Consider the following 16,389-nt stretch of genomic DNA (forward strand, 5'->3'; position numbering starts at 1 on the left):
CTTGTTTTACTGTGTCTTATTTCATAATGCCTTATTTTTATTATTTTTAACGTCAGCCTCTTTCTGGTGATGAGTTACTGTGAGCAAGATCTCGCCAGTCTGCTAGAGAACATGCAGTCGCCTTTCTCTGAAGCTCAGGTGCGTTTGAGGAATTCCCTCATCTTCATACACTTTGCCATACGTCTGAAATCAGAATAGGTTTTTAAAGACATGGTAAGAATTCTCTTATGAGAAATTTGACTTTGGAAACACATACAGATATTAAGAAAGAAGCAACAGTCTGCAGCATGTGTATGGTTTTATCAATATGAATGTCTTGTTTTTAAATAGACATGCTTTTTTTTATCTCTTTCCTATGGCTAGAGCATCTTGAGGACATCATGATCAAAAGATATTAAAAGCTTTTCATTATACCAAACCGTTTTTATATACGCTTCAATGAATTTGTCAGAGAACATGAAGTGAGGCTGTAATGCTTCTTTACCCTGTTGAAGCGAAGTTTGATATGTCATCGCCAGCACACCTGAAGATACCGAGCAGTTACGGCACTACAGGTCAATAAATCTGAAAATGACCGTGGCCATATTGTGAATACTCTTCTTTATTGGGCTATATTGCTCTTCAGCTCTACCAACTCTTTGGTCACGTGAGCACCAGGCTCTGAAAGTACCTAAGAAATTTGGAGGAAGCATAACATTTTATAAATATTGTCCTGAGTGCTCGCTTTAAATGAATTTGGTCATGCAGATTAAAGTGATACAAGTATTTAAATTAAAACCTCGTTTAAAATCATATCATATCCTATATTTGGATGTTTGACAGTTTTCTAAAAGTTCCTACAACAGCTGTACGCACAAAAACGTTCTTAACTGCATCCCTCTTAATAAAATGCAGTTCATCTTTAGTTCAAGTGAACGAGCGTTTCGACTCATCTATTGAATGGGCAGAATACAGAATTTCAAATTATGGTTCATAAGGAGTATGACGCTCATCATCATGGGTTTATATATTCTAGGCATGGCCCAGTTTCTGGCCAGCGTGTGTATGTGTAAATTCACACACAAGAAAATTCATAAACATAAAGAATTATGTTATTAGAGTTCATGTTGCTCATGTGTACATATAACAATATTAGTGTATATTGAACATGATTCTCTATCTTTACATTTTAGCAAATGATGTTAGATATAATAAATGATGTTAGGTTATAAGCACAGAACGTTTGTATACATGCTCTTCTGCTGGCATACGCGTAAGAACTTTTCACATCAGTTTTAAAATCCCGTTTTGATGGAAGCCATGGAATTTAGGATCAAGTATGATTGTATGCGTATTTATAAATGAGGCCCCTACTTTGATGATCTACAGCATTTTTCAGATCTCCACAAAATTGTGACCATGTGACCATCTTCAGATCATGCTTGTTAAAAGTTTTTGAATTTCTGATAGGTCAAATGGTTTGCATTTAATGCATGAATAATTCAATGTCGAGGACACCCAACAAGATGTTTATTACAATTATCATTGGAAATGCTATCTCTAATTGAATTAATTCGTTATATATATATATGGCACTGTTGTCCTTTGGTCCCGGAATTGCTGCTGGCAGCTGCACTGATATTGTGTTTGCTTTCACAGGTGAAGTGTATAGTTCTTCAGCTGCTTAAAGGACTGGAGTATTTACATCACAACTTCATTCTTCACAGGTCAGAGCGTACTAATATTAATTAAAGCTTGTTCTGTTCAGTGAGACATTTCAGGTCTATTTCTTCAACTGCACAGTGAACACTGAGTGAACATTTTCTTTTCTACATTTAATAACCTTCTGCTACTGAGTGTTACTGTACCTGTCAAAAGTTTCACCAAGGCTGAATTTATTTAATAAAAAAAGAGTAATATTGTGAAATATGATTACAATTTAAAATTATTGTTTTCTATTTGAATACATTTCTACGGAAGAGGATTAGGGCCAAGCAATAACAAAAAAATTAAACCATCTCGAGATTAAAGTCATTATAATGCGAGATTAAACTCATTACATTTCGAGAATAAAGTCGTTGTGTTTCGAGAAAAAACTCATTAAATTTCGAGAAAAAAAGTCGAAATAAAATCTTGAGAATAAACTCATTAAATATCCAGAATAAAGTCGTTGTGTTTCTAGAAAAAAATCATTAAATTTCGAGAAAAAAGTCTAAATACAATCTTGTACACAAACGTGTGGAATTTCGACGAAGGAGACGCTTGAGAAGACGCCAGTACACTTGCGAAGGCCCAAATGCACTCTAGCATATGGACAGCTATGATAAATTAAAACCGTACGGCATTGCCATTAATGGCTGTACAGATGGTTACAGTCATTACGGTACATTCTGTACACAACCAACAACGATCCTAAAGTAATAGCCAGTTACTTCATAAAAACAGTTACTGGCATAGGAGGGTGTCCCGAGATGATCCGCGCCGACATGGGGCCGAAAATGGTATTCTGGCAGCAATGCAAAGGTTTTTACGAAGTAAACATGGAGACAGTTTTGCAATTTAACGAGTTTTTTCTCGAAACACAACGACTTTATTCTCGAAATGTAATGAGTTTATTCTCAAGATTGTATTTTGACTTTTTTTCTCGAAATTTAACGAGTTTAATCTCGCATTATAATGACTTTAATCTCGAGATGGTTTTATTTTTTTATTATTGCTTGGCCCTAATCCTCTTCCGTACATTTCAAATGTAATGTATTACTGTGATGAATAAATTACACAATGACTCCAGTCTTCAGTGTCACATGATCCTTCAGAATTCATTTTATGCTGATTTGCATTTAAGATGCATTTCTTATGGTTATCAATGTTGACAGTTTTTGCTGCTTAACATTTTTGTGGAAAAAGTAAAACCATTTAAAAATAATAAAAAGTGTAGTAAAATTTAAAAAAGAGAGAATTTACATTTACTGTGTACATTTTACACAGTATTTATACATTTATAAATACTATTATCTTTATTAAGTGACAGTAAAGACATTTGTAATGTTACATAAAATGTATATTTAATAAAGGCAAATAAATGCTGTTCATTGAACTTTCTATTCATCAAAGAATCCTGAAAAAAGCATCGCAATTGAATTTCCACAATATTAAGCAGCACAGATGTTTTCAACATTGATAATAATCAGAAATGTTCTTGAGCATCAAATCCTCATAATGATTTCTGAAGGATCATGTGACACTGAAGACCGGAGTAATGATGCTGAAAATTCAGCTTTGATCACAGGAATAAATTACATTTTAAAATACATTCAAATAGAAAACCGTTATTTTAATTTGTAATAATATTTCGCAATATTACTCACTGTTTTTTTTTTCACTGTATTTTTTATTAAATAAATACAGCCTTGGTGAGCAAAAGAGACTTTGTCAAAACCTTTAAAAATTTTAATGTTTCCAAACTTTAGACAGACATATACTGATTATCCAGTATGAATAATGTGGAACTTAAATTATGAATTTCGTTATTTCTCATGTTGATGCTTATGATTTTTTTTATAGGGATTTGAAGGTGTCCAATCTCCTGATGACAGACAAGGGCTGTGTTAAGATAGGTGAGTGGAAATAAAAAAAAAACTTTCTTTTATGTAAATAAAATGTAGAGAATAGTGTGAATTTGAGTGGAAATGGGACTTAATTGGCGTGAATAATGTGAAAATGCTCTTGTAAGTAGACTTGATTATCTTTATGCATAGGCAGAAATCGCAGGGGAGTCGGGAAAATTATCAATAAAAATCATGCTGTGTATTTTAAATAATACAATTATATACATTTAAAATAATTTAGTTAGTAAAAAGAAAAATGTTGAGTCCTCCCTCCCTTGCCTTACAGTGCTTTGGTCCACTGTGGCCGTGTTGCCAAGTCTGCGGTTTTCCCGCCGAATGGGCTGCTTTTACACTGTTGCCCCAGATTGTTTTTGAAGTCTGTGGGTTGAATCGACACCAGTAACGCGGTATAAAAGGGGAACCCCACCAAAAAAAAAAACAGATTGTACCCTCCGGAACGCTAGTTTTGAGTAGTGCTTAGAAATGTGACAACCTTAAACAAAGGATGCAAATTAAGTATACAGTTATAGGAACCTGCCCCAGACTCTAGAGTGTTACCAATCCTAATCCAATCAGCATAACTATTCAAAGACTGGGACAGGGGCTCCAAGGGCCAATGAAGACAAAGGGTGAGAGTCTCAGTAATCTGACTCATTTAACTTACAATAGAGACAACAGGACTGGCAGGAATCTCTTGCTGGAAACTAGGCTTATCTTGTTCACTTTAAACATCGGATGAAGTGATTATTTTCTATTTAATACAGAATCATCTGCATCAGTTGAGTAATAATAAATCAATCAAATAAAATTATGATATCCAATGTATTTTTCTATGAGTCCGCTATATTGGCGATTAAAACGTTACCTAGCTTGTTTAATACCGTAGCTTGTTGGATAGTAAGTCACCCACTACAACTAACATGGTGATAAGCCTATGTGTAAACTGGTATTAGGCTAATATTGTAGATCTACCGTTGTGTTGGGCTTTGCTCAATATAATGTTAAGTGGCAGATCAGTGGGCTTGCTACAGTTGAATATCTAAGTAAGAGACGTCCCTAAAGAGACGTAACCTAAAATACGATGTATATATTACTATGAGGACGCTAGATAATTTAATTATCATATGACCGCGTGGTGAACCTATGAACCTAAGTCGTATTTAAACAACTATCGCTTTGTGTTGTTGTCCACTGTACACCTATCCTTACAAGAACAGTTATCCTTACACAACATTATTTGTGTCCCCTGTTGAGAAATTTTATGTTTATTGTCCCCCCCAACTGTTAAATGTTGGGGTGAACTATGACCTAGACAATGTTCTTGGCAGGTTTAATGAGATTCACGCACATATTCTGAATCAGGAACTCAATGAGCTGCTCTGTATGTGGACTTCTGTTTTCTGTCATTGATGGATGTCTGATGTTTTTTTCCTCAGCTGACTTTGGTCTGGCGCGTGTTTATGGTATCCCTTTACAGCCCATGACTCCTCGAGTAGTCACTCTGTGGTAAGCAGATAAACTTCAGGCTGATTAGTCTCTCTATCATCCCGCTAATCCATCAAATCCCTCTTTCCATTACTGACAATGTTTTCTTCACAGGTATCGTGCACCAGAGCTCCTCCTAGGGACCAAAACTCAGACGACTGCCCTGGACATGTGGTGAGAACTGGACAAACAGTGCCAGAACAAAGTCTTGTGTAATCAGATTACCTTTTTAGATATTAGTCAAGACAGAGTGGAAAGAAGCAGAAGGAACGGAGAGTCTTTAAAGACATAAGCTTTTTGGTTGTGCGTGTCGAGACAGTATTTCAGATTGGCAGCTGTCAATGGAAATGATACCATTGGTCACTGAGTACAAAATGGAAACAAAATAAGTCCGTAAAAATAAGTATAAGAAAAAAATGTGAAAGTGTGATCAATATTTTTTATATATTTAAGTCACCTACTGAACCTAGCACCCTTTTTTTTGCATCAGCTTTGATATTATTACTCTTACTGCTATTATTATTTAACAGTGCATCTCCATTATTGTCATTATACTACAATTATATGAACGTCTAGGTCAATGTAACCCCTGTTCCCTAAAGGAGGGAATGGAGACGTTACGTCAGAACTGAACTGACGAATTGGGATCTCGTCTGAGAGCCCAATCAACCTTTGAGTGTAAACCAAACAAGCCAATAGACATTGGCGTGCGAGATTTGCTTGCATCACACCCCCCGGCCCGCAAGGAAGCGCGCTTGCACTCGCACATTCCAGTTTTGTGCTGAGGAGCTGAGATGGTGTGTACCGGCTGTGGTACAGTAAATGTGGCACCCCAAGGGGTCACGGCTGGTCTTGAGCCTGATCTGCAAAGACTATGGTGTCCACTATCCAGTGGGCCAACCTTTCCCTTTTGCTGGCAGAGCAGACAAAGAGCTGGTCCGAGGTCCTGAAGCTCTGCATTCGGTCCATGTGAACGGGACAAAGAGCAAAGCAAAGGCTGGATCTGTTTCCTCCGGGTGGCAGCGCTTGGAGGCAGGACCGGATTTACCTCATATTGTGACATAGGCAAAAGCAAATTTTGGACCCTCACACCATATGACCAAAACCGCTATTTTTGAAGGAAATGGGGGGAAAACACTTAAAAATAATAATTAAACTGTTATGTCAAATATGATATTGTTGCTTTATACTCACTGTATGTGATCATATACTCACATGTGTCATTATTAACACTACTAAAATCAAGCACAAAATAAGTTATGAAGTTTTTTCGTTGTTAGAACAGCTGAATCTGAGGCAGTCAGTCCATCACATCACGTTTTAAATCTGTTTAAAGGTTATGAAGATTATTTTAGCTATGTTGGGGCTTGTTTTTTTTTTTCAGTTTTTCTCTGTCATTTGGCCAAAATCTCACATTATAATGAAGCGTTGACACTGTTCTCCACTCCTCAAGTAAATATTATATATATATATTACATATTACATTATATATAAAGTGTTTCCTTAAGTAAAGAATACACTGTACTTATTAAGAGAGCCAGTTCTTTATTTACCCTTGCATAGTAAATAAGCAGAGACTCTCCAAACTGCTTGTGGCACTTCAAATGCGTAAAGGGTGAAAAGTAGTAATGATTTATGTTAAAAAGTACTATATTAAAAAATATATATATATTATAAAGTCTTACATAGTTTTAGCATTAGAGTGAAATAATAATAGTAATTAAAAATTATTTATCCCCCTCCCCTGGTCATGCGAGAACAGGCACGTGCCTAGAATGCCTATGCATAAATCTGGCCCTGCTTGCAGGTTCACCACCTGATACCTAAGAGGAGGGGTGGGAACCTTGGGCATGGATCCGGGCCGGGGTCTCAGGATTACGTGAGAGTTGGCTGGTCTGAATTCCAGGCACTATTTGTCGACTGCAGATGCCTTCAAGTCCCCCACCCTCTCAACAGAAGCCAGTACAGTCGGTACCCCGCCAGGTGGCAGCGCTTTGTGGACACAATTGCATCACAACTGCACGCTCCACCGGGGGGATCTCCATGTTCCCCTTGGCCACCCCAACATCGAGGGTAGTGTGGGGAAAAAAATTGCTTTCTACTACCTGGTAACCTCTTCATGCACTTCCGGAAAGAAAGGCACTCGGGCAGGACGCCTCCACTCGAGCCGACTCTCTCAGCCGCCCGGGAAAGCTCTGGGTCCGACCGATCTACACTACTCTCCCCGAAGGGAGCAACGCAGCCGGGTCTTCATCCCCACAGGACTCTAGCCCACCCTCCGATGCAGCGATCGACATCTGATCCGTGTATTCACAGAAGTAGCCCTGTGCTGGGCAGAGCAACTAGATCGGGGCATAGGTGAGGGGACTCCACCTCGTTTGGGGTATTTGAGCTTCGACCGCAGCACTGATGGTCTTCTTTCCGCAGTGGGTACATGACTCCTCACGTGAGGCACCAATCGTGACTGTCAGACGGGGCCAGGTAACGACCACATCCAGAAACAAACGGGTGGAATGGTACCTGATCTTTTAAGGAAATGGCTCTTTCGTAGTGCTGAAGCGCACAGGGGAATTATTGCTGCACAGCGTGCAAGACTATCAGAAGCCTGCAGTGAGCACAGGAACTCTCTTAGCTCAACTGCAGATAAATGCTCTTTTAGAGAGTTCAGTGTCCCTTTAAATGGCGACCACTGGAGCTTCTTCTGGTTTCGTCAACATTTGTAAACCGACAAAAGCTTCAATATGCGAGTGCAAACACGCTTCCTTGTATACCTACTTTGCGGGGAGGGGTGGCCGATGCAAATCTCACACGCCAATGTCCATTGGCTCGTTCAGTTTACACTCGAAAGTGGTTTGGCTCTCAGGCGAGATTCCAATTCGTCAGTTGAGTTTTCAGTTTTGACATAATGCGAACGTGACTTATCACTGTATTATATCACATCACTGTAACTGTTTCATCTTTTCGTCTCTGTAGTATTTCCCTGTTGTTTTAGATACAGTTTATCACTAATAAGTAATGTATTTTAAAAAGTCAAAATTAAACCTGTTGAATGATAGATATTCTTGATTCTTTCTGACAAACTACAAAAGAGAATGTGAATTACAGTGATTATAGTGAATATGTTACAGTGAATATGTTTATTATAAGGGTGCAGCTCAATACTCACAACTCACTACTCATGAGTAAATAAGCTACTCTTTTACTCAAGTAGTTTTTCGGACAAGTACTTTTACTCTTCCCACACTGCAATTTTTGGAAAGTAATGGAATGGTACTTTTACTTAAGGATATTTGTTCAGTACTCTTCCCACCCCTGCAGTCAACCGCTGCACTAAAAGGGTTTAAAAATGGCTGGTGACATGAAAATAAAAAAGTGCATATATACTTAGGACTTCACAAAACTTCAGTGTGCTACATCTGCTCTACAACACCTGAGAATTCTGATGTTTGTACTAAGATTAAAATTAATATGGGGGAAAAACACCCCTTATCTTTTTATGCATGCATATATCAACACCGTAACATAGTAATGCCTATGCCTAGTAATGTATGCAATCAGAGACTCAAAATCTGATTAGAGAGAGTCACAGAAGACACATTTGAGTTGCATGTTAAAAGGTCTAAAAAGTGATTTGGCCAATTGTGATCGGATCACCCAAGAGAGATAAAAAATACATTGATAAAAACACCCTTTCCTTCAAAACAAAATGTAACGTCATCTATTTTGTGGAGAGTTACACTTAAAGGAGAACTCCGGGCAATTTTTAAGTTAATCTTGATCGTTATACCTTTGTGAGTTCTGTCTATAGAAAAAAAACCCGAACCGGATTGCTGCTTGCAACACGGAGCTGCTACCGCTAATGCCCAGAGCTCACTCAGCTAACGGCAGTTATGGGGTCATATTCATAATTAGTGTTTTTGTGCCTCTTAACAGACACAAAATGCAATTAAAATGTCTGTCCAACACAAACAGGGTCCTTACATGACAACAAGATGCGTTTAGCAACTTAGCCATTATTTAAATTCACCTAAATAGTGTTTTAGACGGCTAGCTGTAGTCTCGCGCTGAAGTCCCGTGGGAACTCCCGTTGTATTGTAGCCGGGAAAAGGTATTGTTGACTGAAGAGTGTGAGGCTAGTTCTTCGTCTGTATACTCGGGTTCGAATAAATAAGGACGACCATCAAACTCAGAAGCCTCTTCCATGTGTTCAAAATCTTCTATATTCCCCATAGTTACGTTACGAACCATTTTTTCTTCATTTGTGAGCAACTCCGATCATCACTCTTCACACACACGACGCTCCTCCACCTGCACACTTCTATTTACATTTCCCGGCTACAACGGCAGTTCCCACGGGACTTCAGCGCGAGACTACAGCTAGCCGTCTCAAACACTATTTAGGTGAATTTAAACAATGGCTAAGTTGCTAAACGCATCTTGTTGTCATGTAAGGAGGACCCTGTTCATGTTGGACAGACATTTTAATTGCATTTTGTGTCTGTTAAGAGGTACAAAAACACTCTTTATGAATATGCCCCCATAACTGCCGCTTTAGCTGAGTGGGAGCTCTGGGCATTAGCGGTAGCAGCTCCATGTTGCAAGCAGCAATCCGGTTCGTTTTTTTTTTTTCTATAGACAGAACTCTACTACAAAGGTATAACGGTCAAGATTCACTTAAAAATTGCCCGAGTTCTCCTTTAAAAGTTATCAGCGGTTACTCTACATATAATCATAATCTGTCGCTTTAAAGTCTAGGTTGTAGATCTTTCTCTCCCTTTCCTGATCTTGGACTCCCACAAACCCAGAGCAGAATCTTTTCAGTGAAATGTATTTCAGTGCTTCATGAACCGATGTCTCTTCTCCTCTTGCAGGGCCGTTGGCTGCATCTTTGCGGAGCTTCTTGCCCATAAGCCTCTTCTGCCTGGAGCTTCAGAGATCCAGCAGCTGGATTTGATCGTACAGCTTTTGGGAACGCCCAACGAGAGCATCTGGCCGGTACTGAGTTTAGCTTCAAAATGAGATCCATAAATGTAGGAAATGTGTTTTAGAAGTGAAAAAATACTTGTAGTATCAATGTTTTTAAGCCCCCCTATAGTCAATAATTGTATCCCTTAAAACTAATTTTTGATCACCAAAATTTCCATATTAATTTTTTTTTTTCCTGTGAAAAAAAATTCTTCATACCTTAAATTTGCTTGAATGTAATTGCTTCATTTAGTACACACGGATGCATGAATATGCAAATGAGCCCCGGCTCCTCTCAATCACACAAGCTCAGAGATCCACTCGGTCGAATTTACTATAGCAAGTTTAATTTAACCATATACTGTATGTTTGAAACAGATTCAGAAGAAGTGGAAAAGTGAATTATTCAGCATAATAAAATTTTCCATGAATGGTAACGCATTTTATGTATAGCTCTCTACAACGTCGGACACATAACATATTCAAGCAAAAGGCTATTCATATAAATTACCGTTATCAAACAGCTAATAATGTGTTGCTAATGTTACACAAACCATGTTTCCCGTTCACCACCTCAGTCGGACAGCGGTCTTCTAAAAAAACGCATCCTTAAAAACACTCAGAACATCAGTGGAAAAAGGCATATAGTTCATCATAACATCGTAATATAAATCATTTACATAATTCACCCGCTATATTGCTAAATGCACACGATTTTTCATATCAACAGAAAAATACACCGGGATAAACTGCTTCTCTTGAGACTCCCCTGCTTCAGTGAATAGTAATGATATGCTAAACCCCGCCGGCACGTTGATCTGATTGGTTACAAGGTAGTTTGTGATGTCAGAAACACCAGCGATTTCAAACCGCGTCTTTGGTTCACTGCAGAAAATACTCCGCAATGGTGTTGACTTATGCTTGAAGACAAACCATTTGCAAATTCATATTGCATATTAAAAACACCACATAGACGCATAAACAACATTAAAAACTTGATTTTTACCACAGTGGGACTTTAAATATGGAATTTCTTGTGAATTGTAGGGATTCTCGCGTCTACCTCTGGTTGGGCAGTACAGTCTGAGGAAGCAGCCCTACAACAACTTGAAGAACAAGTTCACCTGGTTAACAGAAGCTGGTCTGAGACTGCTCAACCTTCTGTTCATGTACAACCCTCAGCGCAGGTACAATAAACACACATTTCATATGTATATCCCTTGGGTCAAATTGACCCGCAACATAACACGTTTCGATTTTCTAGTTGTTGGAAATACTGGTTAACCTATGTTTTTTTTTCTTGATATTTTGTGACTTTTTCTCATATATCATCATGAACATGCATGCAAAGTTTCAACATGCTGATGTGTTTGACATATACAAACAAAATTACTATTACGTTTGTGATGTTCGCGGGTCAATTTGACCCACATATTTTAACGCTCTAAGGCAACTGTACCGACCCAAAATAATAACATTTATTGGTTAAATTTTGTTATTGTGGCTTTTTACTACCTTATGAAGCTAAAAAATTAGCTTTCCCATACTTATTTCAATACAGAAAAATATTTTGTCAGCCACAGATAGCAAAAATTAGCTATCATTTATTTTTTCAAGCTACCTGAAATAAAATTAAACCTTTGTTTTTTTTCTTGATATTTTGTGACTTTTTCTTATTTATCATCATGAACATGCATGCAAAGTTTCAACATGCTGATGTGTTTTGACATATTATTATTTTTTTTTTTTATTATTTACACATTATTATTTTTTGTAATGTTTGACAAATGTTGATATTAAAAGTTTACAATTTGTACCTGAATCTTTGTTTTTATATATATATATATATATAATATATATATATATATAAATTATATATATATATATATTTATATATATAAATTATATATATTTGATAAATGGTGGGAAACTATTTTAGGGTGCTTTAATTTAAATTATATTTGTGTTTTTTTCTATTTAGATATGCATTTTAAATGTTGCAGTAGCTTGAATCTAAGTGACAAACAGTTTAGTTGATGTTTGTGGTCCTAAAATAATGTCATGATTATTTTTGATTGATTTCATTTAATATTGCATGTTTCTTATAGAGCCACAGCTAAAGATTGTTTGGAAAGTTCCTACTTCAAGGAAAAGCCCTTGCGTAAGTACAGGCTTATTGAGTTGTACACATTTCTCTGTAACTCTATGATAAGGTCTCATTGGTTAACATTAGTTAAAGATACAATATGCAGGGTTGCCAACTCTCACGCATCTGGCGTGATACTCACGCTTTCAGCATCAATCTCACGCTCTCACGCACAGGCAAGAAATGTCACGCCAAAATCCATTTTTCTCCCCTCTCAATCCGTTCATTTTCTATTGATGACTATTGACTAGACCACAGTGTATTAATGACAGGAGAGGAGTTTAGCTGAGCCCACAGCTGTAACATCTGCCAACAACGTTCTTACTGCAGTATTTGCTGATCGTTGATTCGCTGAAAACCTTTGCACCTGATACGTCAGTTGCGTGTGAGAAGTTCAGAGAGAGTTCGGAGCATAGGTTCGGAGTCGGAGCCACTGATGCACGACTAGAATTTGGCTTAAATATCTTCTGATGATGACCTGTAGGTTTTACAAATAAAACCCCAAGATATTATATTTTATTATTATTATTTATGTTGGTACATTGTTCACTATTATATTGAGAGCACTTTTTGTTAGTGTATACAATGTTTCATAATAATAATTTGTTTTATTTAGTGTCCATTGCATTCATTAAACATATTTAATATTGGGGGTATTTTTTTTTTTTTTTTTAAGTAACAAAATTACTTTCCCTGGTAATAAGTTACTTTTGTAATGATTTAACTCAATTACTAACTCAGTTACTTTTTGTGTGAAGTAACTAATTACTTTTTTAACTTAAGTAACTTACCCAACATTGCTCAAATGTGGATGCTGAGCGAACCTTTTTTCGGTTTTCTGGGGAGGTGGAGTAACTATTATGTGTCCCTATTATGTGTAACTATTATGGATTTCTTATTGTTTTGATGTTGTTGTTTTACATGTTTGTTATTTAATCACCTCTATCTTTTTTTTTTATAGTGCAGTCAATAAATTAATTGTACATTTTGAAAAAGTGTTCCCATTCTATTAGTTTTTTTTTTGTTGTTGTTGCATAAATATGGGTTTATATTAAGTAAACAAGGACTGACATTTTTTAAATTAGGGTTACCAAAAATGGTCTCCGCTTGCGCGCACTGAAATTTTACAAAGTCTCACTCCAGCCAAAGTCCCGAAGTTGGCAACCCTGCAATATTTTACAATTTTGTAATAAAAGATCCAAAAATCACTTGGACAGTGTGATATATTTCCTGCAGTTATGTACTTACAATATCCCAAAAGTCTCCAAAGATTTTTTATTTCAGAGAAATTCCAATTTTAAATAATTGTCCGTCCCGAAAAAAAATGTCGCCTGTCAGTCCCTCCAGAAAAACGCGATTATGTGATCGCATGATTCAATGCAACCATGGGGGGGGGGGGCTCATTTTTTCAAATACGCCGCACTTTCGCCACATAAATTGCAGATTTCCGCGCGCAAAATATGCGGGCTTGCATGATTTCATAATCCCCGCATTTTCGTTGCAAAAAGTCACATATATCTTAGCAGAAAGTTGAAAAATGTTGCGTTTACTTCACACAAGCGCAGCCATTTGCCCTGTTGCCATGGGAACGTTATGAAGTGACGTAATTGCGTGACATCATTGAAAAGCTGCAAACCCTGCGATGCTGATGAAACCATGATGAAGCCCGCAAATCATTCTCATTTGCCAACAAACATAAGCGCAAAAGACCGCGCAAAGCAGTTTCCCAGTGCGTTACATGACAGTGGGGGCAAATTATTTTGTACTCCGTGCAACTGCGTGTTGGACCACAGGCGGAAGTCGACGCTGGACAACCACTTTGTCATTTTTACAGAAGTTGTAGCATATTCATTTTGTAAAGCTACAGAACTTGTTCGACTCATCAATGTTTTGTAAGTTTGAGCCATGTGTTTATTAAGGTCTGAAATAAAACAAGATGAGAACTTAAATATTCCCAGCACTTTATGTGAGGTAGTATGCTTGCTTATCATAGGAAGTAATAAGAAATGACTCTTTACATTAAAATAGTAGCCTAGTGAATAGGGTGTTGGGGAAAAAAAAAAATTTCTCTCTTTTTCATCAAACCGCAGTTTTGGCAAGTTCCCGCAATTTCATCGCATTAAATTGCATAAATATCCCGCATATTCCATCGCATTTTTTAAGAAAACGTGCCGCATAATCAAGGATTTTTGCCCGCAACAATCACAAAAAAACTCCGCGTTTTTCTGGAGGGACTGGCCTGTCAATGACGCAATATCCGCTCTATCCTTGGTTTCCGCAATATCACGTGGACAAATGCGGAAGTGGTGGTTATAGCTGTTGTGTACATCATGGATCACGATTACTCTTTGGCGAGTATTGAAGTGCCAACAAAACGTAAGCGTCCATATGGGGAGACACGCAGAATTTGTGACAAACGGAGGAATAAAAAGAGGATAAATATCGGTGTGCCGTTTTCGAGATGGAGAGAGCTTCGCGAGTGAGAGAGAAGGGGGACAAAATCAGTAAAGTTCCTCTAGCTGGGACACGAACTCGGGTCTCCCAGGTTTTATGATGGCACACTTGCCCACGACACTATCGTGATGCGATATATCAACAGTATAAATTATACAAAATTGTGTAATTATGATTTCCGTCATTATTTTAATATATTTGTGTACCAGGTGGGCCAGCCCACATTGGCCGGCCAGTCCGTGACCGAGATTATGGCAGTGCAATTAAATACAATCGGATATCTGTTGTTAAAAAATATGAAGCCATTACTTGCAAATGTCCGTTCAAATTAAATTTTACTACGATTGGTTTGAACACGTAAAACAACACTTCATTAACTATAAACATCCTAAAACTACACAGCATTAACCTAACAAATCATTTGACAAATAGCTGTAACAGGATAATATAGCATAACATTTCGAGTTCCTTGTAGTTAATTCATTATCATGGCATAAAATTTTGCGTTCAGACGTACAGGTAATACAAAAACTAATAAATGACCTCATCCGTGATCATGATTCATTAATTCCATGCGTCTCTGGATGTTGAAAACTACATCTCCCATCGTTCCACTCTCCTTCATAGCATCATCAAGTTTCGCCTTTGTTATTGTTGGAAACAGCGCCCTCTTGTGGCTTAAAATCTTACATACTGTAGCTTTAATGTATTAACTAACAATAACAAAGATGAATTAATACTGTAACAAATGTATTGCTCAATGTTAGTTAATAAAAATCCAGCTGTTCATGTTAGTTCACAGTGCATTAACTAACGTTAACAAATACAACCTTTGATTGCGTCATGTTAATTTAATCATTTACTAAACCATGAACCAATATTAAAAAATGCTCACTGTAAAGTGATACGCATTTCTCTGTGTTGAGATGTTGTTTTAAGCAGATGTGTTCTCCATGTTTGTGTCTGCAGCATGTGAACCAGAGCTGATGCCCACGTTTCCTCACCACAGAAACAAGCGGTGTGCTTCTGGGAACGAGAGCCAGTCCAAAAGAAGCAAAGTATGATATTCTGCGGCAGTCACGGATATCGCAAACGAGTTTCACTTTCCAAATGGACATTTGTGTTCTTATACTGTAAGATATTTTGCAAATTACATGTTAAAGTTCAGACTTACAGACACAAGATACATTGTAAATAATACAAATATCCTTGTTAAGCTAGTTATACTTAAATTATGCTGCTGCATTTTTTGTACAAATATTAAAAAAACTGTTCTAAATACAATCTAATGTCACTTATGTGATTTATTTCTATAAAAATGTAACCATTGTGGGCTTAACCTGTTTTTTTTTTTTGTTCATGTATGTAGTTTTGATAAACCAATGGCCTAGAATGAGCTTGAAAAAGTATGATTTGAAGAGTATGGTTGATAAGTGTCCGAGACACGATGGGTCCGGTGTCTGTCCCGCCAGCTTTATTCTCAGAATTAATTGGATGCAATCCAATGTATTTCTCTGATAAACCTTGGCAGAAAGTAAGGAATTTCACATGAATGCTTTCTAGTAAAACAAATATACATACATCTACAACATTTCCTCACAATATCAGTATCAGTAAGAATGCTGATCTTGTGGAATATCCTCATTGGTTGCCACATAAAATGAATACCTGGATTTACACCACATTTAAAGGGACATTTCACCCCAAACTTAAAATTGTATATCATGTACTCACCCTCCTGTCATTCCAAAC

General features: G+C 37.3%; 1 protein-coding gene across 2 annotated transcripts in view; it reads left to right on the forward strand.

The window, feature by feature from the left end:
• cdk10 (cyclin dependent kinase 10) overlaps window positions 1–16,173 on the forward strand; it is a 32,694-nt gene extending 16,521 nt beyond the window's left edge. For both annotated transcript variants that reach the window (XM_079603032.1, XM_079603031.1), the window contains 9 exons: window positions 57–138; window positions 1,639–1,706; window positions 3,544–3,596; window positions 5,024–5,093; window positions 5,187–5,246; window positions 9,944–10,067; window positions 11,085–11,224; window positions 12,146–12,198; window positions 15,607–16,173. In XM_079603032.1, the coding sequence (XP_079459158.1) occupies window positions 57–138; window positions 1,639–1,706; window positions 3,544–3,596; window positions 5,024–5,093; window positions 5,187–5,246; window positions 9,944–10,067; window positions 11,085–11,224; window positions 12,146–12,198; window positions 15,607–15,701 (745 nt within the window). In that variant the 3' untranslated portion in view covers window positions 15,702–16,173. The remainder of the gene's footprint in view (window positions 1–56; window positions 139–1,638; window positions 1,707–3,543; window positions 3,597–5,023; window positions 5,094–5,186; window positions 5,247–9,943; window positions 10,068–11,084; window positions 11,225–12,145; window positions 12,199–15,606) is intronic.
• Window positions 16,174–16,389: the final 216 nt, after the last annotated feature.

The sequence above is a fragment of the Phoxinus phoxinus genome, assembly GCF_949152265.1.
Source record: "Phoxinus phoxinus genome assembly, chromosome: 25".
NCBI lineage: Eukaryota > Metazoa > Chordata > Actinopteri > Cypriniformes > Leuciscidae > Phoxinus > Phoxinus phoxinus.